The sequence below is a fragment of the Neofelis nebulosa genome, chromosome 13, assembly GCF_028018385.1.
Source record: "Neofelis nebulosa isolate mNeoNeb1 chromosome 13, mNeoNeb1.pri, whole genome shotgun sequence".
NCBI classification, from domain to species: Eukaryota; Metazoa; Chordata; class Mammalia; order Carnivora; family Felidae; genus Neofelis; species Neofelis nebulosa.
This window is the reverse complement of record NC_080794.1, coordinates 31,804,966-31,824,640: the sequence shown is the minus strand read 5'-3', so window position 1 is coordinate 31,824,640 and position 19,675 is coordinate 31,804,966. Positions and strand designations below refer to the sequence as shown.

At 38.0% G+C, this 19,675-nt stretch overlaps 1 protein-coding gene across 3 annotated transcripts in view; it reads left to right on the top strand.

Moving 5' to 3' along the window:
- Positions 1 to 19,675, top strand: part of CTNNA3 (catenin alpha 3) — a 1,807,132-nt gene that overhangs the window by 1,734,111 nt on the left and 53,346 nt on the right. For all 3 annotated transcript variants that reach the window (XM_058696469.1, XM_058696467.1, XM_058696468.1), the window contains one exon: positions 3,301 to 3,435. In XM_058696469.1, the coding sequence (XP_058552452.1) occupies positions 3,301 to 3,435 (135 nt within the window). The remainder of the gene's footprint in view (positions 1 to 3,300; positions 3,436 to 19,675) is intronic.

Here is a 19,675-nt window from a genome sequence, read left to right as displayed (position 1 = left end):
GAAAAGCTTGCTAGATAATGGATTCTTGGCTGCATATTTTTCCTATTCATCACATTGAAGATTTCCTGCCATTCCTTTCTGGCCTGCCAAGTTTCAGTAGATAGGTCTGCTACTACTCTTGTGCTTCCACCTTTGTATGTTAAAGACCATTTATCCCTAGCTGCTTTCAGAATTCTCTCTTTATCCTTGTATTTTGTCAGTTTCATTATGATAGGTCATGCAGAAGATCGATTCAAGTTACATCTGAAAGGAGTGCTCTGTGCCTCTTGGATTTCAATGTCTGTTTCCTTCCCCAGATTGGAGAAGTTCACAGCTATGATTTGTTCAAGTACACCTTCAGCCCCCTTCTCTTTCTCTTCTTCTTCTGGGATTCCTATGATACGGATATTGTTCCGTTTGATTGCATCCCTTAGTTCTCTAATTCTCCACTCTTGATCCTGGATTTTTTTATCTTTCTTTTTCTCAGCTTCCTCTTTTTCCATAATTTTATCTTCTAATTCACCTATTCTCCCCCCTGCCTCTTCAATCCATACTGTGGCCACCTCCATTTTATTTTGCACCTCATTTATAGCATTAATTCATCATGACTATTTTTTAGTTCCTTGTTTTCTGCAGTAATAGCTTCTCTGCTGTCTTCTATGCCTTTTCAAGCCCAGTGATAAATCTCATGACTAAATTCTTGCTCAGTTATATTGCTTATATCTGTTTTGATCAATTCTTTAGCTGTCACTTCTTCCTGGAATTTCTTTGGAGAGGAATTCTCCAATTTCATCATTTTTTCTAGTTTTCTGTCCCTTATAAGTTTTGAAATCTTGTTATGTGCTCTGCACCTGTGAGCACTGCTATATTAAAGGGGGGGGGGTCATACACACTCCAGGGCCTGGCCCTTCAGGAGGTGATTTTTGGAGACTGTTACTTGCTCTCTGTTGTTGTGACTTTTGTTATTTTATTTCTCTACTCATAGTGATGTTTTGGACACTAAACCAGGTGTACTTTGAATTGTTCCTTGAAGTAGCCCTGGAAAGGAAAACAAACAGACAAACAAACAGGAAACAAAGACATGCAAACACACATTCAAATAAAACAAACGGACAAAACACACACACACACACACACACACACACACACACACACAAACAGTCCAAAAGCAAAGAAACAGAAACACCAGATTCAAGTAAAGAACAGGGTGGAAGCATTGCTGGGGGAAGAGCATATACAAAGAGAGAAATGACAGGGGCAGGGACAAAGAGAAAGTAAACATGGCCAGGGCAGAGAGACTAAATGGCTTAATCCAGAGAGAGAGAGAAAGGAAAATAAAGGAGGCAGGGGGAAAAAAATGAAGATAATGTTACCTAGACAGAGAAACTATCTGGCTTGATTATTCCAGCGAGAGAGAAAGGAAAGTACAGAAGGAGATGTAGAACATGTATCAAGGGAATAGATTAAATATGTCTGCTTAAACAAACAAACAACCAGAGTAACCAGACTAGAGGAGGGAAGAGATAGGAAGGGAGAATATATCTAAATAACAAGAATTGTCCTGGAATTAATCCAGGCTATGCAGCATCACTGGTCTGGATGATACAGCCGTCTGGTTGCACAGCATCTATCCGGCTCCCGCAGAAACACAGTTACCCTGCACGGAGGGGCGTGGTTTGGTGTAGGCTGGTCCCATCTCCACAATGGGCCCTGGGACTGATCCCTGAGGCCCCGCCTTGGTGTTGGTTGGGTGTGGGGGGCGGGGGGTTGGCGATCCCCCAGTCTCTTCTCCACGACCTGCTGGACTCCTTTCCAGTCGTCGTCACTGCGCTGCGGGTGCAGACAGGGGAGTCCTTCTCGCTCCACTGACTCCCTTGGCCTGGCACTTGGCCAGGATTCAAAGTCCCGCTCTGTGTGCTCTAGCACTGGGGAAGCACCTCTCTGTGGCTCGATTTGTGGTCCTTGCTGGCTTTCTCAGTGCTGCCGCATTTCAGGGAGGACCGCCTTTTCATGATGCGGACTGCGCTACTGACCTCGCTGCTGAGCCCCGGGGGTGGCAGAGTGGTGGACTCAGGCAGGCTTTGTCTTTTCCCACAGCACTCCAGGGAGCAGGCCGCATTCTCCTACTGTGGACTGTGCCCCTGATCTGCCACCGAACCCAGGGTTGGCTCCCGTCTTCCCAAGGTGCATGAACAGGGAACCGGCCCCTCCATAGTTAGAGATAGGATCCTTCTCAGTCCCAGAGTTAGGTTATCCTCTTGTCCAGATACAGTCCTACACTTCCCCAGCCACTCTTTCTCTTCCCTTTGTCTCCCCGCAGAAGGGGATCCCTCCCCTCTATGTCTACCGTGGCCACTTTTCTCTCTCCCAGTTTGCTATCACCCACCTACCTATGACTTCTCAAGTTGTCTCGTTTCTTCCTGGTAGAGTCAGTCTCTTTTCCTCCCAGATTTTTGGGGTTCAAAGTCCTTTGGCTTCAGCACTTCTTTGTTTGAGAAACGCAGGAAGTACCCGTCTGCCATGTTGGCCCCTATCCACATTTCCACATACTAATGAAGATATATTTAAAGTGCAAGTATAGTAAATTATCAGGGATTTAAAAAATTCTATTATAATTGCATAGAAGAAAGACCCCAAAGATTTAACCCTGACCATATTGTGTTATGTTGGAAGCTGTCTTCCAAGAAGTTCCTTATGGATGATATTATAGTACAGGAGACTGCTTTTGGTAAAGAGGCTTAATATATCTCTAAAACATGTATGCTGTTTATTTCTTGGCTCCAGGTAGATATGCTCCTTTTATCTATGGTGCAAATGATTTCTTTTGTCTGTGTAATGTGTAATGATGAAAGTAACAGAAGATAATGCATTGTTTGTTGCAGGTGTTTTCATTCCCATACAAATAAGAAAGGACACACAATGCAGAGCAACGGGTCCTGAGAAATATTCTAGTAATAGTGACTCTAAGTGAAAGAAATAATTGCATTTAAAATATTTCTTTAGATTTACCTAAAATGCAATCTGAAGACTTCTAACCTTATCATAAACTGAAGGCAATTATTTTATGTACCTTTTCACATTTGAAAATTCCTTTACCATTATTTCCATCATCTATGCTGAAGTAATTAAGATTGAAACATGAATAAAAATCCTCTCATGGTGGAAGCATATCAGAACCTACATGGGCTGGGGCTGAGAAATGAGGTTCAATGACAATAATGTTGCTGCCTTATAAGGTACCTCCTATGTCAGTATTTATTCACTCTGATCTACTTATTATTTATTTTGCTATTTTCCTTTTTATCTTTTATGCATATTTAGTGTCCAGATCCATCATGCAAACAAGATTTGTTGGCCTACTTGGAACAGATTAAGTTTTACTCTCACCAACTGAAAATCTGCAGTCAAGTTAAAGCTGAGATCCAGAACTTAGGAGGAGAGCTCATCATGTCAGCTGTGAGTATTGCCTGGCATTTTTACCATCACATATAGAAGATGCTTGAAACAAAGCAGCTACACCCCTCCTCACTTCACCAAATCTTTTAGGTTCCATGTAAATGAGAATAAACTCAATTGGAGTGTATTAAATTGCATGAAATTAAATTAGCAAGGAATTGAACTACAGAAATGCTATGTCAGCACAACTTGTCTTTATTTACAGATTTTTAGAATGAATCAGGATTTGTAAGCCACTTGGAAAAGAAATAGATATTAATTTAGAGAGAGGTTTTCTGACTTCACAAAGTGTGCAGGTGAAACTCTGAATTGAATCTTGTAATTTATATAAGATAAATGCCTATGGATTTGCAAATCAATGAAAAAATGGCTTTATTACTATTAATTGGTATTCATTTCCCGATTAATCATTTCCATAGCATAGAAATTCAGGCCTTGAAAACTGTTATTTCTATATGTAATTGTAGAAGTGGGGCATGATAGAATATATATGGATTTGGAAAAACTTTCATAAATTCTTTGGTGACCCTGAGTTTCAAACCACTATAAAATGACCATGTTAGAAATAATGTCCAACTTTTCTACTCATCTTTTAATAACAGTAGATCATTTCTCTAGAGTGGGTATGGTAATAAAATAATATTTGATATCTATAATAGTTTCAGTTATCAGTGACTTTGAGAAGGACATGGACCAAGATTGTAAATTTAAGTTAAAGTGAAGCATCATGAATGTTCTAGGAACTTATATTCATGAGGACAAATGATAACAGCATACTTATAAATTTGTAATTTTAGGACTTCTAAGTCCTGACATTGGACTTTCTCTCAGTGAACCAACATGCTTTAAAAGAACATTACTGCAAAAACAAAAGCAAAAGGTTACCATCAAGAGTAGAAGGCAGGGAACTAATTTTTATTGACTATCTAGCTCTTGCCTATATTTCATTCCATTTGACCCTCACGATTGCATGCCAGAGAGATTATTTATTTGCTTGTTTTATTGTCACCAACACTGGAAAAAAATGACATTCAGAAAAGTTGAAAACTTCCCCGAGGTCATACTGGTAAATGTCAGAACTGGAGTTTACCTTCAAAGGCTTGAGTCTTTTCTATTCAGGTGGACAGACTGGAATCTACGATGACACTGATTAAAAGCACTGATTAAAAGTGGATAATTTGGAAATTATGTCTAGTAATTATTAGAGATAAAAAGTGTTTCATTGCATTGCAATTTTGTAAAGACACAAACCATCACAACCTGTGTAACACTGGTGCCCTGTCACTTTTCAACAAAATGTATTTTAAGTTGTCACAGTCTGTACACACAGAGACCTATGTGGGTGTATGAATACATACATGCATATAAATGCATATATGCACATATATTCATGCATATACATATATACAAATTTTAATATATTGCATCTTTACTTTGGATTATTAGACATTGTCTTCATTTTCTCATTTAACATTAAACTACTTTAATGTGTAAAAGATTATTTATTTGTAGACCTGAGTCTGTCTTCTATTTACTTTTGTCTATTTTACATAGCCACATTCACCATCATTTGCAAATCCTGAATCCATATGAATGTTATTTTCCCATTATTTACTACTTCTGCAGGCTGTTGAAACTAACCTTTCACCCCCAAAAATACTGTTAAAATATGTTACTCTTAATTGTTCTTTCAAAATATAATTTCCTCCATATGTACAAATGGGTTTGTATTTCCTGTTTGGTACCATGATTCAAATTCATGAATTTACCCGTATTTTCAGATAGATTAGGCACAAGTTTACAATCCATGATTTACAATTTAAAAGCTGAGTCATTACATAAAATAAGGAATAGCATTGCAAATCCAAAAGCATTTTGTCATCATTTTGCCTACAATTTCCATTTAGAAAAGATAAATCTGGATAAAAGAAACATTACATGCCCCTTTTATATACCTTACAGCCATCTGCTTGCAGGTAGATCCTGGAAAGCATTTTAAATACATTTCATTTACATGTTCCTAGGAACACTTGCTTTAATCTCTTAGTGACCCTGAGTTCTTTTCTTGTCATCTTTCCTTTTTAAATTGAGAGGAGGCTCTAATCTATGTCATCCTTTTTCTCTGAAATCTTTTGAAAAGTAACAAGCATGATTGCAAAGCAGACAAACTCATTAAACATTACAGGAATTTGTTATTCAAAACTAGATTATCCAAAGTTCACTAAATAAAGTTTGCATTTCAAAATCAGGTTCATGAAACATTAATGTAGAAAATATATTTGATTAAAAGGAAGTAGGTAGAGTGCTTTCTGGGTCTGGGGTGTTAGGGGTTAGGATAAAGAAGATGAATCCATAGCATAAAGGAATGTGAAGCTCATTCTCATAATAGACCATTTAGTTAAAATGATTTTCTGGCTAATCTTACATCTGTCTGCAAGCAGTTATTCTGAAGTTACATGTTTTATTTAGAAGGAAGCCAAAGTGTAGCTAGTCCAAAACCCCAACTATGATTTGAGCATCTCTGTGTTCCGTGTTATAGAATATCTGGAGGAAAGATAGATGAATACAGGATGCCTCCTTTAAGATTAAATACATGCAAAATGAGAATACACAAAACATACCTATATATAAAGATGCATATAAAGATGCATATATATATATATATGCATAAATGACTCTAAAACAATTTAATAACCTATATAATAGCGGTATGCACAAAAGCAGATAGTAAGAGGTGAGGGAATAATGAACTGCACTGAGGTGGCAGATGGGCAAGAGAAAGACTCATACCTGGCTTGACTCTAATTTAGGCCTCAACGAATAAGTAGAAAACAAATGTATACTCATGGGAGGGAGAGGAAGAGCATTCAAGGTAGATGGCATAAATGAAATAAAAAGATACGAACCGGGAAAGAGAAGGAGTCTATGGAAATAGCCAACAGTCTGATTCGACTGGAAATATTTGTTTTTGGCACTGTTGGTGGGGAATAGAAGAGATGCTGAAAACAGAATAGAGACTATTTAAAAAGGGTCATTTATAACATTTTAATTTTACCCTGCAGGAAATTGAGAATAATTGAAAATTTTTAAGTTTGAGATGCGCATAAGCAGATCTACGTATTTGGAAATTAACTCTTTTTGACAAGGTGGTAATAGATGGAGAGACAAAGAGCTGGGCGAGAGAGGAGTAGTTAGGAATGATTTTTAATTTTTTAATTTTTTAAGTTTATTTATCTTGAGAGATAGAGCGAGTGAGCACATGCACATGCATACTGGGGATGGGCCAAGAGACAGGGAGAGAGAGAGAATCCCAAGCAGGCTCTACACTGTCAGCACAAAAGCCCAAAGTGGGGCTTGAATTCACAAACCCTGAGATCAAGATCTGAACAGTAGTCAAGAGTCACACACTTAACTGAGCCACCCAGGTGCCCCACAGAATGGTTTTTTAAAGTAGTCCAAGAGAATAAAAGCGATGCAGCCTCAAAGAAGCAAAAGAAGAAACCCCGGATTGGGGCCTCTGTGGAGAACGGAGGTGGGAGGGCCTCAGGAAAGCCCGGGGCAGAGGAAACACCCCTAAGCACAGAGGCTCAGGTGGAAACCCCTTCCCCACCACCAACCCCCAATGCCCCCCTCTCCCGGAACTAGTGTGGTATGTGGAGCAGCTGGAGCTGGGCCTCAAGATGCAGAACCCCAGTCCAGAACAGACAGGAAGGGCAGGCTACTGAGGCAATGAGAAACCTACACAGTGAAAGAACCCCATTGCCTGCTGATGCGTTCCTTGTCTATGGACAACAGACTCAGATAGAAGCTCAGGTGCACAAAAACTGCAGGTTCTCAGGACTGCAGTCTATATAGTTCAGGTGCAGCCTATAGGTGAGGCCACCAGAGAGAATAGCCCAAGGGTCTGCAGGCCTACCCAAGGTCACCCTGGACACTTGATGAAGAGTTTAGCTTCAATTTATTTTATTTTATTTTATTTTATTTTATTTTATTTTATTTCATTTTATTTTATTATTTTTAATTTTACACACAGAGAAAGAGTGAGTGAGCTGAGGAGGGGCAGAGAGAGAAGGAGAGAGAGAATCTTAAGTAGGCTCTGCACTCTGCCAGACAGCGGGGGACTGATCTCCTGACTCTGAGATCATTACCTGGGCTGAAATCAAGAGTCGGTCACTTAATCCACTGAGCCACCCAGGTGCCCCAGGTTCAATTTCTTTTAGCCTCTCCTCCAACCTGGAACAGTTACCCTCCATGGGGAGTGTGGGGGTTTGTTCTGAGTGTGGAACTTTTCCAGGAATGCTCTGACAGATGTGGGGTTAGTCTATGTACGGCTGCTCAGTAAATTTGGTGCCATGGCTGTTGGGTAGATGTGAGTCCAGAATTTTGGTTACTATCAGACAAGCACAGACCCATTTGTAGGTTCAGGTGAAATACCTTCTTGCCAGAAGGAGGTCCATTTAGAAAAGCTCTGCAATAAACTAAAGTGAGTGTTCAGTATCTTGTAGAAAGAATGTTTTATTCAATCTTTAGGATGAGATTAAGCAGCTGTTTGTAATAAGGATTATTGGGGAAGCTATATAACTGCACATGGGTGCTCCCCTATAAATGGATGTCCCATCCAATGGTATGGTGCTTTATGCCATGATGTCACATTGCAGTAATAAAACTATTTTTTGACAAAAAAAAAAAAAAAAGTGAACTCCTGGATTAAGGCGATAGTGGGTAAGAATGGAGAGGGGTGGATCCAGGCAAGAAAAAACTCTGAAATAGGGGTTGATTAGAGTCCATCTATTGAGTGATAAAAGTGAAGAAGAAGGAAGAATTGAGACTTACATCCAACGTTCTGAGATTTGGTAGCTTACTTAGTTAAAACTGGAATCATGAACCAAAAGCTATATATAGAAGGAAGAGCAGATTAGGAAGAGTAACATAACTCACTTGGGTTTTACTTGTTGAATTTAAGTGACTAAGTGGCATTCAAGAAAAAGGTCTAGAAGTTGCTGAGTATATGATTCTGGAACTCAGAAGAGAAGTATGAAAGAGACATAGATGAAACCACTCCAGTGAAAGTATGTTAAATAAGAAAAAAATAGCTGAGACAGAGATCCAGATTGTTTTTTGCTGTTGTTGTTGTTGTTGTTGTTGTTGTTGTTGTTGTTTTTACACCCAGTGATTCTAATGTGCCTCTGTCAAATATGGAGACTTGGCTGTGGCAGTTTAATAAAACTGAGAATTTACTATCTCCATAAAAACAGTCTGAGAATGGGCAATCCAAGACTGTTACAGAAGCTTTGCAAAATTTTCAGGGAATCAGACACTTTAGTCTTCCTACTTTATTACTCTTGGCTTCTGGCTTTCATTTTTTATCAAGGTCAAAATATAGCTTCTCTGGCTCTAGCTATGGCTTTTATATTCTGGACAGGAAGAATGAAGAGGAACAGAAGCAAACATTCCTGACATTTTTTTTAAGTTTGTTTAGAGAGACAGAGGAAGAAAGACAGCATGAGCCAAGGAGGGGCAGAGAGAAAGTGAGAGAGAGAATCCCAAGCAGGTTCTGCATTGACAGTGAAGAGCTCAACATAGGGCTCAAACCCATGAGCCATGAGATCATGACTTGAGCAGAAACCAAGAGTCGTACACTTAATCGACTGAGCCACGCAGGTGCCTCCATTCCTTACATTTTTTTAAATCCCCTTCAAAAGCTTTCACTTACTTATTATTGGCCAGTATTTACTCATTTGGCTATATATGATTGCAAGAGATGCTGAAAATATAAAATGTGTCTATTTCTTTGTGTATGTTTTCATGTACTCACATGGATTCCCCCAGTTAAATCTGAGTTTTGTTTCTTTGTTAAGAAAGAATGGATATAGGGTGGCAACTATCAATTTCTTTGATATCCTTCTACAATGATAAAAATCCTATCAGTACTCACATTTATTATAATTATCTACTTTTTAAATATATATTCTCCTCTAGACTATAAGATCCTTGAATATTGTTGAATGATTGAAGGGATAGTAACCAAAGATTATAAATAATGCAGAAAATTCAGGTTGACTGAGTCTTAATATGCATATCAGGTTTTACACTGAAAAGGTATCTTTATATCTTTTCCAAAGCAGTATCAGTAACATGGTGAAGGCAAAAATTAGGTCATAGTGGGCCAAATACTGAGTATGCAGTGACAGAAAAAAAAGTGGTAGCGAAACCTAAATTTTCCAGCAGTTTGTAGTTGAAAGGAAGATGAGAGAGAGAGAGAGAGAGAGAGAGAGAGAGAGAGACTTAGGGGGAGGAAGGGAGGGAGGGAGAGAGGGAGAGACTTAAGGGGCAGATGTAATTGTTAAAAATCCTGTCTCTCCTCCCCCACCCTTCCTCCTCCTCCCCACCCTCCATCCTCCTCCTCCACCTCATCCTCCTCCACCTCCTCCTCCTTTCGGTTTACATTTTTACTTATGTACTTTTTAAAATGGAAGTAATTGAGTAAATGTTTAGGTAAAGAGTAAGAAGAAGCTGTAAAGAACAGATCTATGAAAAATTAAGACCACAAAGGTCTTAGAATAAAATAGAATAAAATTTTAAGTAAGGGAGAGGGAATGGAATTAGGAAAACAAGTAGATGTACTAGGTTTGGAGAGAAAGAACTCTTCTCCTGAGGGATAAAGATTAATGCAGATATAAACGTAAACACAATCAGATTCAGATGAATGGATCTTCTTGCTGATGGATCCCATATTTTGATAAAATGGGAGGTGTAGCTTACTGTTAAGATTGAATTGAATGTTCTATCCCCAGTTTTACTTTAGCAAAAGAAGTAAGTAAATATGTCCATGTCTTTAGACACTTTTCAATACTTCTTGGACAAGAAAATAATTGAAGTTAACAGCAGTGATTTGAGGTAGGAATCAGAGATATTGTATGCTAGACATCGTTCTGGGTGGATTATGGAACCTGACTCAGCTTCAGTTTATCCTTCAATCACATGAAAATGAAACCAACATGGCCTTCAGTGGCTATCCTCTCTCAATGAAAGCAGGAGTATATACAAATTTAATTTAAAAAATGATAGCAGAACATGACAAAACTGTATAATTAAATATGGTATTGCAGGTTAGTTTCCATAGCCACCCTGACTTATTAATGTACCAATTTAGTAATACAGTAAAAATAGAATTCTAAGAAGATTAAAATGTACCTGGGTTACCTAAGGGCACTCCCATAAATTTTTCATCAATTGTTCCTCTAGTGTCCTTATGCATGGTGCCGAGTGGGGAAAGCAATTGTGCTTTATGAAAGGAGTCTCAATAAAGAAACAAATATTTTTATAATCTAGATTGTATGTACAGAAAACAAAATTCAGGAGAAAAAACTTAAAATGGTTTTAAACCGTTAAAACTAGCCTTTCCCCAAATGTTATGCTTTAGGCCAACAATTCTTTTATACTGCTTAAAACTGATTAATTATGTAATTGCCACATTTTGTTGTATTTCCTTTAATGTGTTTAATTGCACTCCCTTACCCTGAGGCAGGTGTGCCAAAGCCACAATTTTAAAAATTGGATAAATAAATAAAACTAATCAGTCAGGGGGGAAAGATCAGCAAGATTGAAAATTTGCCAAGCAACTGCAATTCAGCTGTAGCAGAAATCAAGGGGCAGTGTGCATTCAATTAGGAACGATAGAGAAAAGCAACAATACAGCTATTGACCAAAAGAGCCACTAGGGCCTACAGAACTCAGGCAATCGAGTACAGAATGACTTAGTAGGTTAATGTGCTTGCCACGTTAAGACATTAAGGGAATTAGTTAATGAGCTTTCTCAACCTCCTGCAATCATTGGTAGTCATCAGGAAAATTGGGAAAAGTAAAAGATTTGGAAAATTAACTGAAGTATTCAGACATTTTAAAAACAGCTGGGAGGTATATGAAATGGAATGAGGAAGATATAGGAAATGAAGAAGGGGGAGAGGAATGGGGTGAAGGGCAAGGAGCAAAAGTAAAAAGAGGAAAGAAGACACTTTGCCAATAAATTTAACTCTCTACAGTGTTTTTTGTCTGTTTTTAATGCTAGGTAGGAGGCAAATGGAATAATAGATCTTAGTAGTTCAAAGAATATATTTAAAAACAAGCAAAAGTAGGGGAGTGTTATGTTCTCTTATATTACATTGTAGTGAAGTAGACCCGGAAATTCTCTTGGTTTCTAGGTAATCTAATGTCACAATGGATTAAATCTGATTGTGCTATGCATCCAGGTGTAATAGCACTTGAAGGAACATTGGAAATAATCTATTCATGTTATATCTAACTCAGAGTAACTCTGTAAACAAATAGGTCAAGGATTTTCAAAGACTTGCCCTGATCGTGAAGATACCTAATGGTAGAGCCAGGACCAGAATCTAGATCTTGTGTTCTTCACTTTATTGCTACTGAAAGTAAGCCCGATGGCCTTCTAGTAGGTTTAGTGCCAAAGGGCAGGAGGTGGTATTGGTACACTCAGCTGGGGTGGTGCTACAGGTCACAAGAGATAGGGAAGGGTTTTAATTGAGAGAGATGGGAAAACACTGACTGGAAGCACTCTTCAGCTTCAACACGAGAAGCCAATGTGTGGTAATAGGGAAACTGGTGGACGCCAAATTAGAAGACCCACGTTGTGATCTAGACATCGATCTCTTTGAGTCTGTTCCTTCATCTATCAATAAAACTAAAGCTTAGGATTAATTGAACTCTATGGTCTCTTTTAACTAAGAATTTATGATTGTCTTCTTTATAGTGGACATGTACATTTCTTTCTCATTTCCTCTCATGTATATTCTTTAGTTGTTTTGTTTGTGATTGCCATGAGGAGTATATTTAATATCCTAAAGTTACAACATTCTAACTTAAATTTATGCTAGCCGAACTTCAACAACACACACAAATTCTATTCCTTTAACAACTCTATCCTCCACCCCTTTCAGTTGTCAGTGTCACAAAATTACATCTTCATATATTGTGCATCCAAAAAACATAAACCAATAAAATTTTCAATGTATTAGCATTTAAAATTATGTACAATACAAAATGTGTAGTTAAAAAAAACAAATTGTATTAATATTAATTTTTAGATTAATAATTGTTTTTTAAATGTATTAGCTTCTTAAATCATGTAGAAACAAAATGTGGAGTTACACAGCAATGTTATAATTATACTAGCTTTTATAATGACCCATGTATTCACCTTTACTGAGATCTTTATTTCTTTATACAACTTTGAGTTACTATCTAATGTCTTTTCATATCAACCTACAGGACTCCCTTTAACATTTCTTTTAGGGCAGGTCTAGGGGCAATGGACTCTCTTAGCTTTGGTTTATCTGGAAATCTTAATTTCTCCTTCACTTTGAAGGACAGTTTTGCTGGGTATAGTGTTCTTGATGGGCAGTTTTCCTTCTACCACCTTGAATATATTATCTCACTACCCTCTGGCCTTCAAAATTTCTGATGAGAAAGCTGCTGATTACTTATTGAGGTTTGCGTGTAAGTGACAAGTTTCTTCCCTTTTGTTGACTTTAAAATTCTTTTGTCTTTGGCTTTCCACAGTTTGATTTAATGTGTCTTGGTTGGCATGAGTCTTTTTGAGTTCATCCTACTTGGGAGTTTGTTAAGTTTTTTGGATGTTTATATACATGGCTTTCATCAAATTTAGGAAGTTTTAAGCTATTATTTAATCAAATATTCTTTCTACCCCTTTCTCTCTTTTTTGGGACTCTCACAATAAATGTGTTGGTTGGCTCAATGGTATCCCACAAGTCCCTCAGGCTCTGGTCATTTTTCTTCATCCATTTTTCTGCTTGTTCCTCAGACTTGTTCCTTTTTTTATCTTATCTTCAAGTCCACAGATTCTTTCTTTTGCCTGCTCAAACTGGCCTTTAAACTCTCTAGTGAATTATTCATTTTAGTTATTTCAATTCCAGAGTTTCTTTTTGGTTTCTTTTTAGGTCTCTTCTCTTTTTATTGATATTTCCAATTTGTTCATACCTCATTTACTTGACTTTCTTCACATCTTCCTTTAGTTCTTTGAGCAAGTTTAAGACTTGTTGTTTTAAAATCTTTGTCTAGTTGATCTGCCATTATGCCTTTGCCAGGGATAATTTCTATTGGTATATACATATTTTTTCCTTTGATGGAACATACATATTAGCTTCTTTGTATGGTATATACTTTTTTGTTGAAAACTGGTCATTTGAATCTAATAATCTGGTAACTCTGGAAATCAGATTTTCATCCTTCTCCAAAGTTTGTTGGTTTATTTATTTGCTTGCTTTTTGTTTTGATGTGTGTGTGTGTGTGTGTGTGTGTGTGTGTGTGCATGTGTGTGTGTGAGGGGGGTAGTTTTGCTTTTTAATTACTCTGTGCCCAGGATCAGCCTAAAGAGAAAACTGGAAGTCTACTCAAGTCTTTTTTTGAGCCTGTGTCTTCCACTGGGCATATGCAGTGACTTTCTAGTTTTTTCTGTAGATGTGGTTGCTTTCGAATGTCCTAATTGCTCATGTATGTCTTCTAAAAGGAAAAAGAAAGAGAGAAAAATGAAGGGGGTAAATAGATGTGCCAGACTTTTAAATCCCTGGAAGTCACTTCAGCCAGAATAGGAAGTGCTTGCAACAATGAGGGGAGGTGCAATAACAGTGGCCACTATTTGTCAGCACTTCTGTGATAAGAAGCAGCAATCATTGGGGTGCTTGGGTGGCTCAATCAGTTGAGTGGTCAACTTTGGCTCAGGTCATGATCTCATAGCTCAAAGGCTCCTGAGTTAGAGCCCCGCATCAGGCTCTGTGCTGACAGCTCAGAGCCTGGAGCCTGCTTCAGATTCTGTGTCTCCCTCTCTCTCTGCCCCTCCCCTGCTCACGCTCTGTCTCTCCGTCTCAAAAATAAATAAATAAAATTTTTTTAAATAAAAAGAAGAAGCAGCCATCAGTGATCAGAGCAGTGATGTTTAGAGGACAGGGTTCTTTTCCCCATCCTGACTTTTACAACTTGAATGCAAGCGCTCCAGGAACACATGAACAATGCCTGCCAAGTGGCTAAGGGGTGGGTGATAGTTGTTATTGTGCTAAGAGCTGAAATTGACAGATATTAATCATAATATCTTATAATGCCTTTTTCTGGAAGTTGCAAGCCTTCAGCTGACTCCAGAGTTTCTAAATGATGTATCATAATATCAGATGTCAGTTTCCTATTCTGCCATTTTTTTCTGGAATCTTTGATCTTATTCATATCCCTTACTGTCCCTTTTCCTTCCCAGTTTTTATCCAAAATTTTTCTTTAAGCACCAATTGGCAAATCATAACATGACATACCAAGTTGTGTTTTGATTTGTTTTAAAAGAATGCTTCTAGAATTTTGCTTAAACAATATGCATTAGTGAGAATGAGATCAAATGCTTTAGGAGTTTCCTATTAATTTTAGGTCCAGAGGAAAGTGAGATGTGTATCAAAATGGTGTAACATTTTCCACATAATTATAGGATTGATTTGATACAGTTTTATTAAGACTGCCATGATATCTGTTAAAGAACAGCAGTGATCTGTTTTGTGAAATTAGATCATCTGTGCAATTAAGAGATGGAGAGGAAAAAATGTCTGGCTGAGGCACCTGTGTGCATGTGCACACTCGCACACACACACACACGCACACACACACACACAAGGTTGAGAAGGAGAGGTAAGGTAAAAGGAGAGGGGGGTAAGGAAAAAATGTGTGATGTGAGAGTCTCTACCATTAAATTTCCTCCTTATAACAATTGCCGTATTTTTATTTGTATGTCAAATAGCTCCACATTATTAAAAAGGGAAAATATTCAAAGAATTTAAAACTTAGTGAGAATTTTTTTTTTTTCTTTTAGAAGAAAGAATTGGCTTAATTGTTTTTAATCCTTAGAAAAGAAAAAAAGGGGGTTAATTAATTCTACTGTGTGCTAAACAACCCAAACCACAGAACTTCATAGAAGTGGGAGACAGGCCACGAAAGCAAGCAAGATGTATTTGGCAGCTATAGGATACTGTGAAATTCCCCAACAGGGAAAGTGCAGCCGAAGTAAAAGAGCAGAACTGGATACACACGTTCTGATGTTCATGAGTTCAGTTGGAAGACAGGGAGAAAAATCACAAAAGAAAAAGGTGGGGGAGGGGAGAGAAAAAAATCAAGGAGCTAAGGATTCTAGGACAGCAAAGTGCTGGTGTTAAACTACCTTTACCCAAAGGTGTTGATAAAGGCAGAACTGAAAGCAGACATGAAAAGAAGGTGAAGGCAATGGCAGTATGAATGTCATTTGCAAAAGTAATCATTTCAGTCCATGGGTCATGCTGAATTTTGTTGTATATTATGAAGTAATACTAGTTATATTCACAAGATAAATGTTCCTCTGTGTGTGTGTGTGTGTGTGTGTGTGTGTGTGTGTGTTCTCTAGAAAAATTAATGCAATCCACATTTTCCCCTTTTGATTAGTAAAGTCTGAATGATATTATAGCAAATCAATAACTGTTAATAATAAATGCTATGTATTGACTTCTATGTTTTTGTTTACTCCGGAGCTCCACATCTTTGACACCTTTGGTATATGGGATTGGGGCAAGATAATTATTTGTTGTAGGAGGCTATATTGTGCACTGTAAGTATTTAGCATGGACTCTACCCCCTAGATGCCAGTGCCCCTCCCCAACTCAGTTGTGATAACCAAAAATGTCTCCAGACACTGCCAAATGTAGAATCATCCCTGGTTGAGAACTATTGGATTAAGGGAAGGTAAGAATTAAGGGAATACTAATAATGCTGTTACAGATGTTGTTACTCCTTCCTGCCAGATGTCTTTACCTGGTAATTCACCCAGCTCCCAGCTCCTGCAAGTGTTGGTGCTGTCATCCTCTCTCTGGTTCCTGTCTCTGGATAATTGTCTTCACTCTGTTTGGGTGACTATACACCACGCCACCTCCATGCCTTAGAAGCCTATAGCCAGTGATGGAAGGAGAGGAGCATACAAAAGTCTAGACTCCTTGCCTCAAGATGGAATGAACTCTGCTGTGTGGTTTCACAGTCCCCTAGGAGATAGGCTGTCACTGGTCTTTGGCTGAGACTAATAATGTTGTTTAGCTGCACCTTCTCCCATCCTATGTTTCTTGCTTTCCTACCCTTCTCCTGGGAATAGCAAAAACTCCTCTCAGGCTCTCTGTAGATACCTCCTCAAGAGACAAATGATAGCATCATTGAGTCCTTTCCTGTCATTTCTTTGTTGATGGAAAAAAAGTGATAGAACAATTTGCTTGCTTTGGTGAATGCACCACTCTTATTGACACATTCATGTATATTATTTTATCCTTTCTACAAGTAAACTTGTAGCATTTTGTTGACAAGAAAACTAAGGCTAATAAAAGAACATAACTTGCCAAATGTCATGTGGTTATTAAGTGATGCAGTGAAAATGTGAATGTAGTTTCTAGTTTCAGGGTTCTTTGTTATTCCACACTAACATATGCTTATTTTCATTTTGCTACTCCAGAACAATAATATAGAAATTAGTAAATAAGTCCTTATTCTCAAGGAATTCAGCTGGAAAGAAAAGACAGCACAAAAAAATTAATTATAGGAACTGTTAATTTGCAAGTAGAATTTGTATTGCTCATGCACTTGAAAAGTTGTAGCAGCTTCACAAATCAAGACAAATATAAGAATCAGAAACTAAAAATAAATACAGGCACTAAAGAATTTTTAAAAATTGAAAAAAAACAGGCATTGCCAAGTCTTTGGTTAAATAGCTACTCCAATTAAGTATATTTACTGGAAATTAAGAAGTAACTGTATTATAGAGTTTTCATTGTTTGGTGATAGGATAGACATTTGTCAATAACAATTGGTAACACAATAATGTCCTAACCTAGGCATCTGTAAAAGACAGACTTTACTTACATTGACTCTCAATAACAACTAAACTTACAACATTAAATCTTAATTTAGTGAAAGCTGTTCAGTAGGAACTTGTGATAATATGATCTGGAAATGCTGTTTTTCTATTGTAACTGATCACAAAAAAAATAACACTCTGACAACTCTAAGGGAACAAGTGAAGTAAGTCATTGCAATATTAGATGTCTTGGGAAGGTTTTTATTCAAGCTCGGGATCACATGCAATTCATGGCTGAATTGTACAATCAAGTTTTGTGTTTTTTCCAAAGGGATACATACCCCTTAGATAGCACTCATACACTGAAACCATTGAGCAACTACTGTGTGTATGTGTGTGCGCGCACACACACACACACACACACACACACACACGGTACTATTTCTTATTGCTAATGACAGAATTTACATTCTTTTCCTGAAAGTTTTAGGAACTTCACTTATGCATTCAACCAGATGTGGAATACAAATCCCCTCCTCTTCTGCACAAAGACAAATCAGTTTTAGTCTAGGCTCAGCTTAGCATAGCATGTATCACATAACATGAAAGAGAATGTAATGAAAAATACATTTAAAGACAATTTTTCTGGTCAACGACACTGAATTACCCAACTTAGGTTAGGTTCTACTGTCATAACAAACAACTTTCGATTCTCAATGACTTAAGACAACCAAGTTCTTATTTTCTGCTCATATTTAAGTTTAATACAAGTTGGTAGAGGGCTTTTCTCTACATGATCAGAGCCAGGGTTTATGTATTTCCTAGAATCTCACTGTGAGGCCTCCATCATCCCCGTACTAGGAAAGGGAAGGCTAGGAAGGTTGCTCACTGGCTAATAATTACCTTACAGAAGGGAATAAACTATTGCATGTAAGGTGCTTAGCATAGTGTCTAGCATTTAGCAGGTACTCATTAGCCAGTGGTGGTGGTGGTGGTAGTTTTTTTTCAAATTAAGTTGAAAGGAAGAAGCTAGGAAAATGTTCTCCTTTTAGTGGGTATTTTTTGCATATCATAAAACAACTTATTGCCAATTACTGATTTATTTTTAAATTCTTTGTAATGTTTATTTTTGAGAGACAGAGAGACAGAGTGTGAGCAGGGGAGGGGCAGAGAGAGAGGGAGACACAGAATCCGAAGCAGGCTCCAGGCTCCGAGCTGTCAGCACAGAGCCCACCTTGGGACTCAAACCCACAAACTGCGAGATCATGACCTGAGCCGAAGTCAGATACTCAACTGACTGAGCCACCCAGGTGTCCCTGCCCATTACTGATTTAGCAGTGGCGCTTTAAATGGGCTTTGAAGATGAATAATCATGTTGCTTCTGTACCAAGGTTAGAGTTTGGCTCACATGTAGCTGATGAGTGATGGAAGCATTGCACAAAGTAAGTTTTAGGCTATCCTTAACGGTGTTTAGCATAATGTAAGAGATTTTCAGATGGATACTTTAATCTCCTTGGCCTTTAATTTCCTTGTTGCAAATGCAGATGGAGACATTTTGCCCTTAGATTGGCAGAAAGACTGGGAGAGATATTTTTATTCAACATTAGAGTGTTTATACAAATGTCACATGTTCAGAATTTCAATGACCATATAGAGTAGAACTTCAGCTGCCCCAAAATTCAGAGGAGTCATTCTGGCAAGATTAACGTTTCTGATAGCATGGGATTTTAAGATGTTGGGTGGAGTGCAATAGTTAAATATGTTACAAAAATGTTTAAGAGCAGTACAGAATTAGCAAACAACTAAGTGTATTTGGCAATAAATGCCAGACATATGTAGCAAATGAAATGCTCTCATTTGGGTGCTCTGAGAAATTTCACAGAAAATTTGAGCTGAATAATGAAGAATTGGAAGAATTTGATTAGGTGGAGAGGAGAAAAGCTGAAAATATAAATTGTCCTAAAATGCAAGGTTGTCTTTTAATAATAAATAAGAAAAGGCCTATTTGGATTAAAAAAATAGAAGAGAGTGGGGTGCCAGGGTGGCTCAGTCGGTTGAGCATCCAACTTTGGCTCAGGTCATGATCTCGCGGTCTGTGAGTTCGAGCCCCGCATCAGGCTCTGTGCTGACAGCTTGGAGCCTGGAGCCTGCTTCAGATTCTGTGTCTCCTTCTCTCTCTGCCCCTTCCCCGCTCATGCTCTGTCTCTCTCTGTCTCTCAAAAATGAATAAACATTAAAAAATTTGAAACAAAAAGAATAGTAAGAAAGTATACATACACCCATAAACATTTTGTTTGCAAGTTTATGTGTGTGTGCATGTGTGGGTGTATGTGTGTGTGTGAATGCGAGTGAGAGAGATGGAGACAGAGT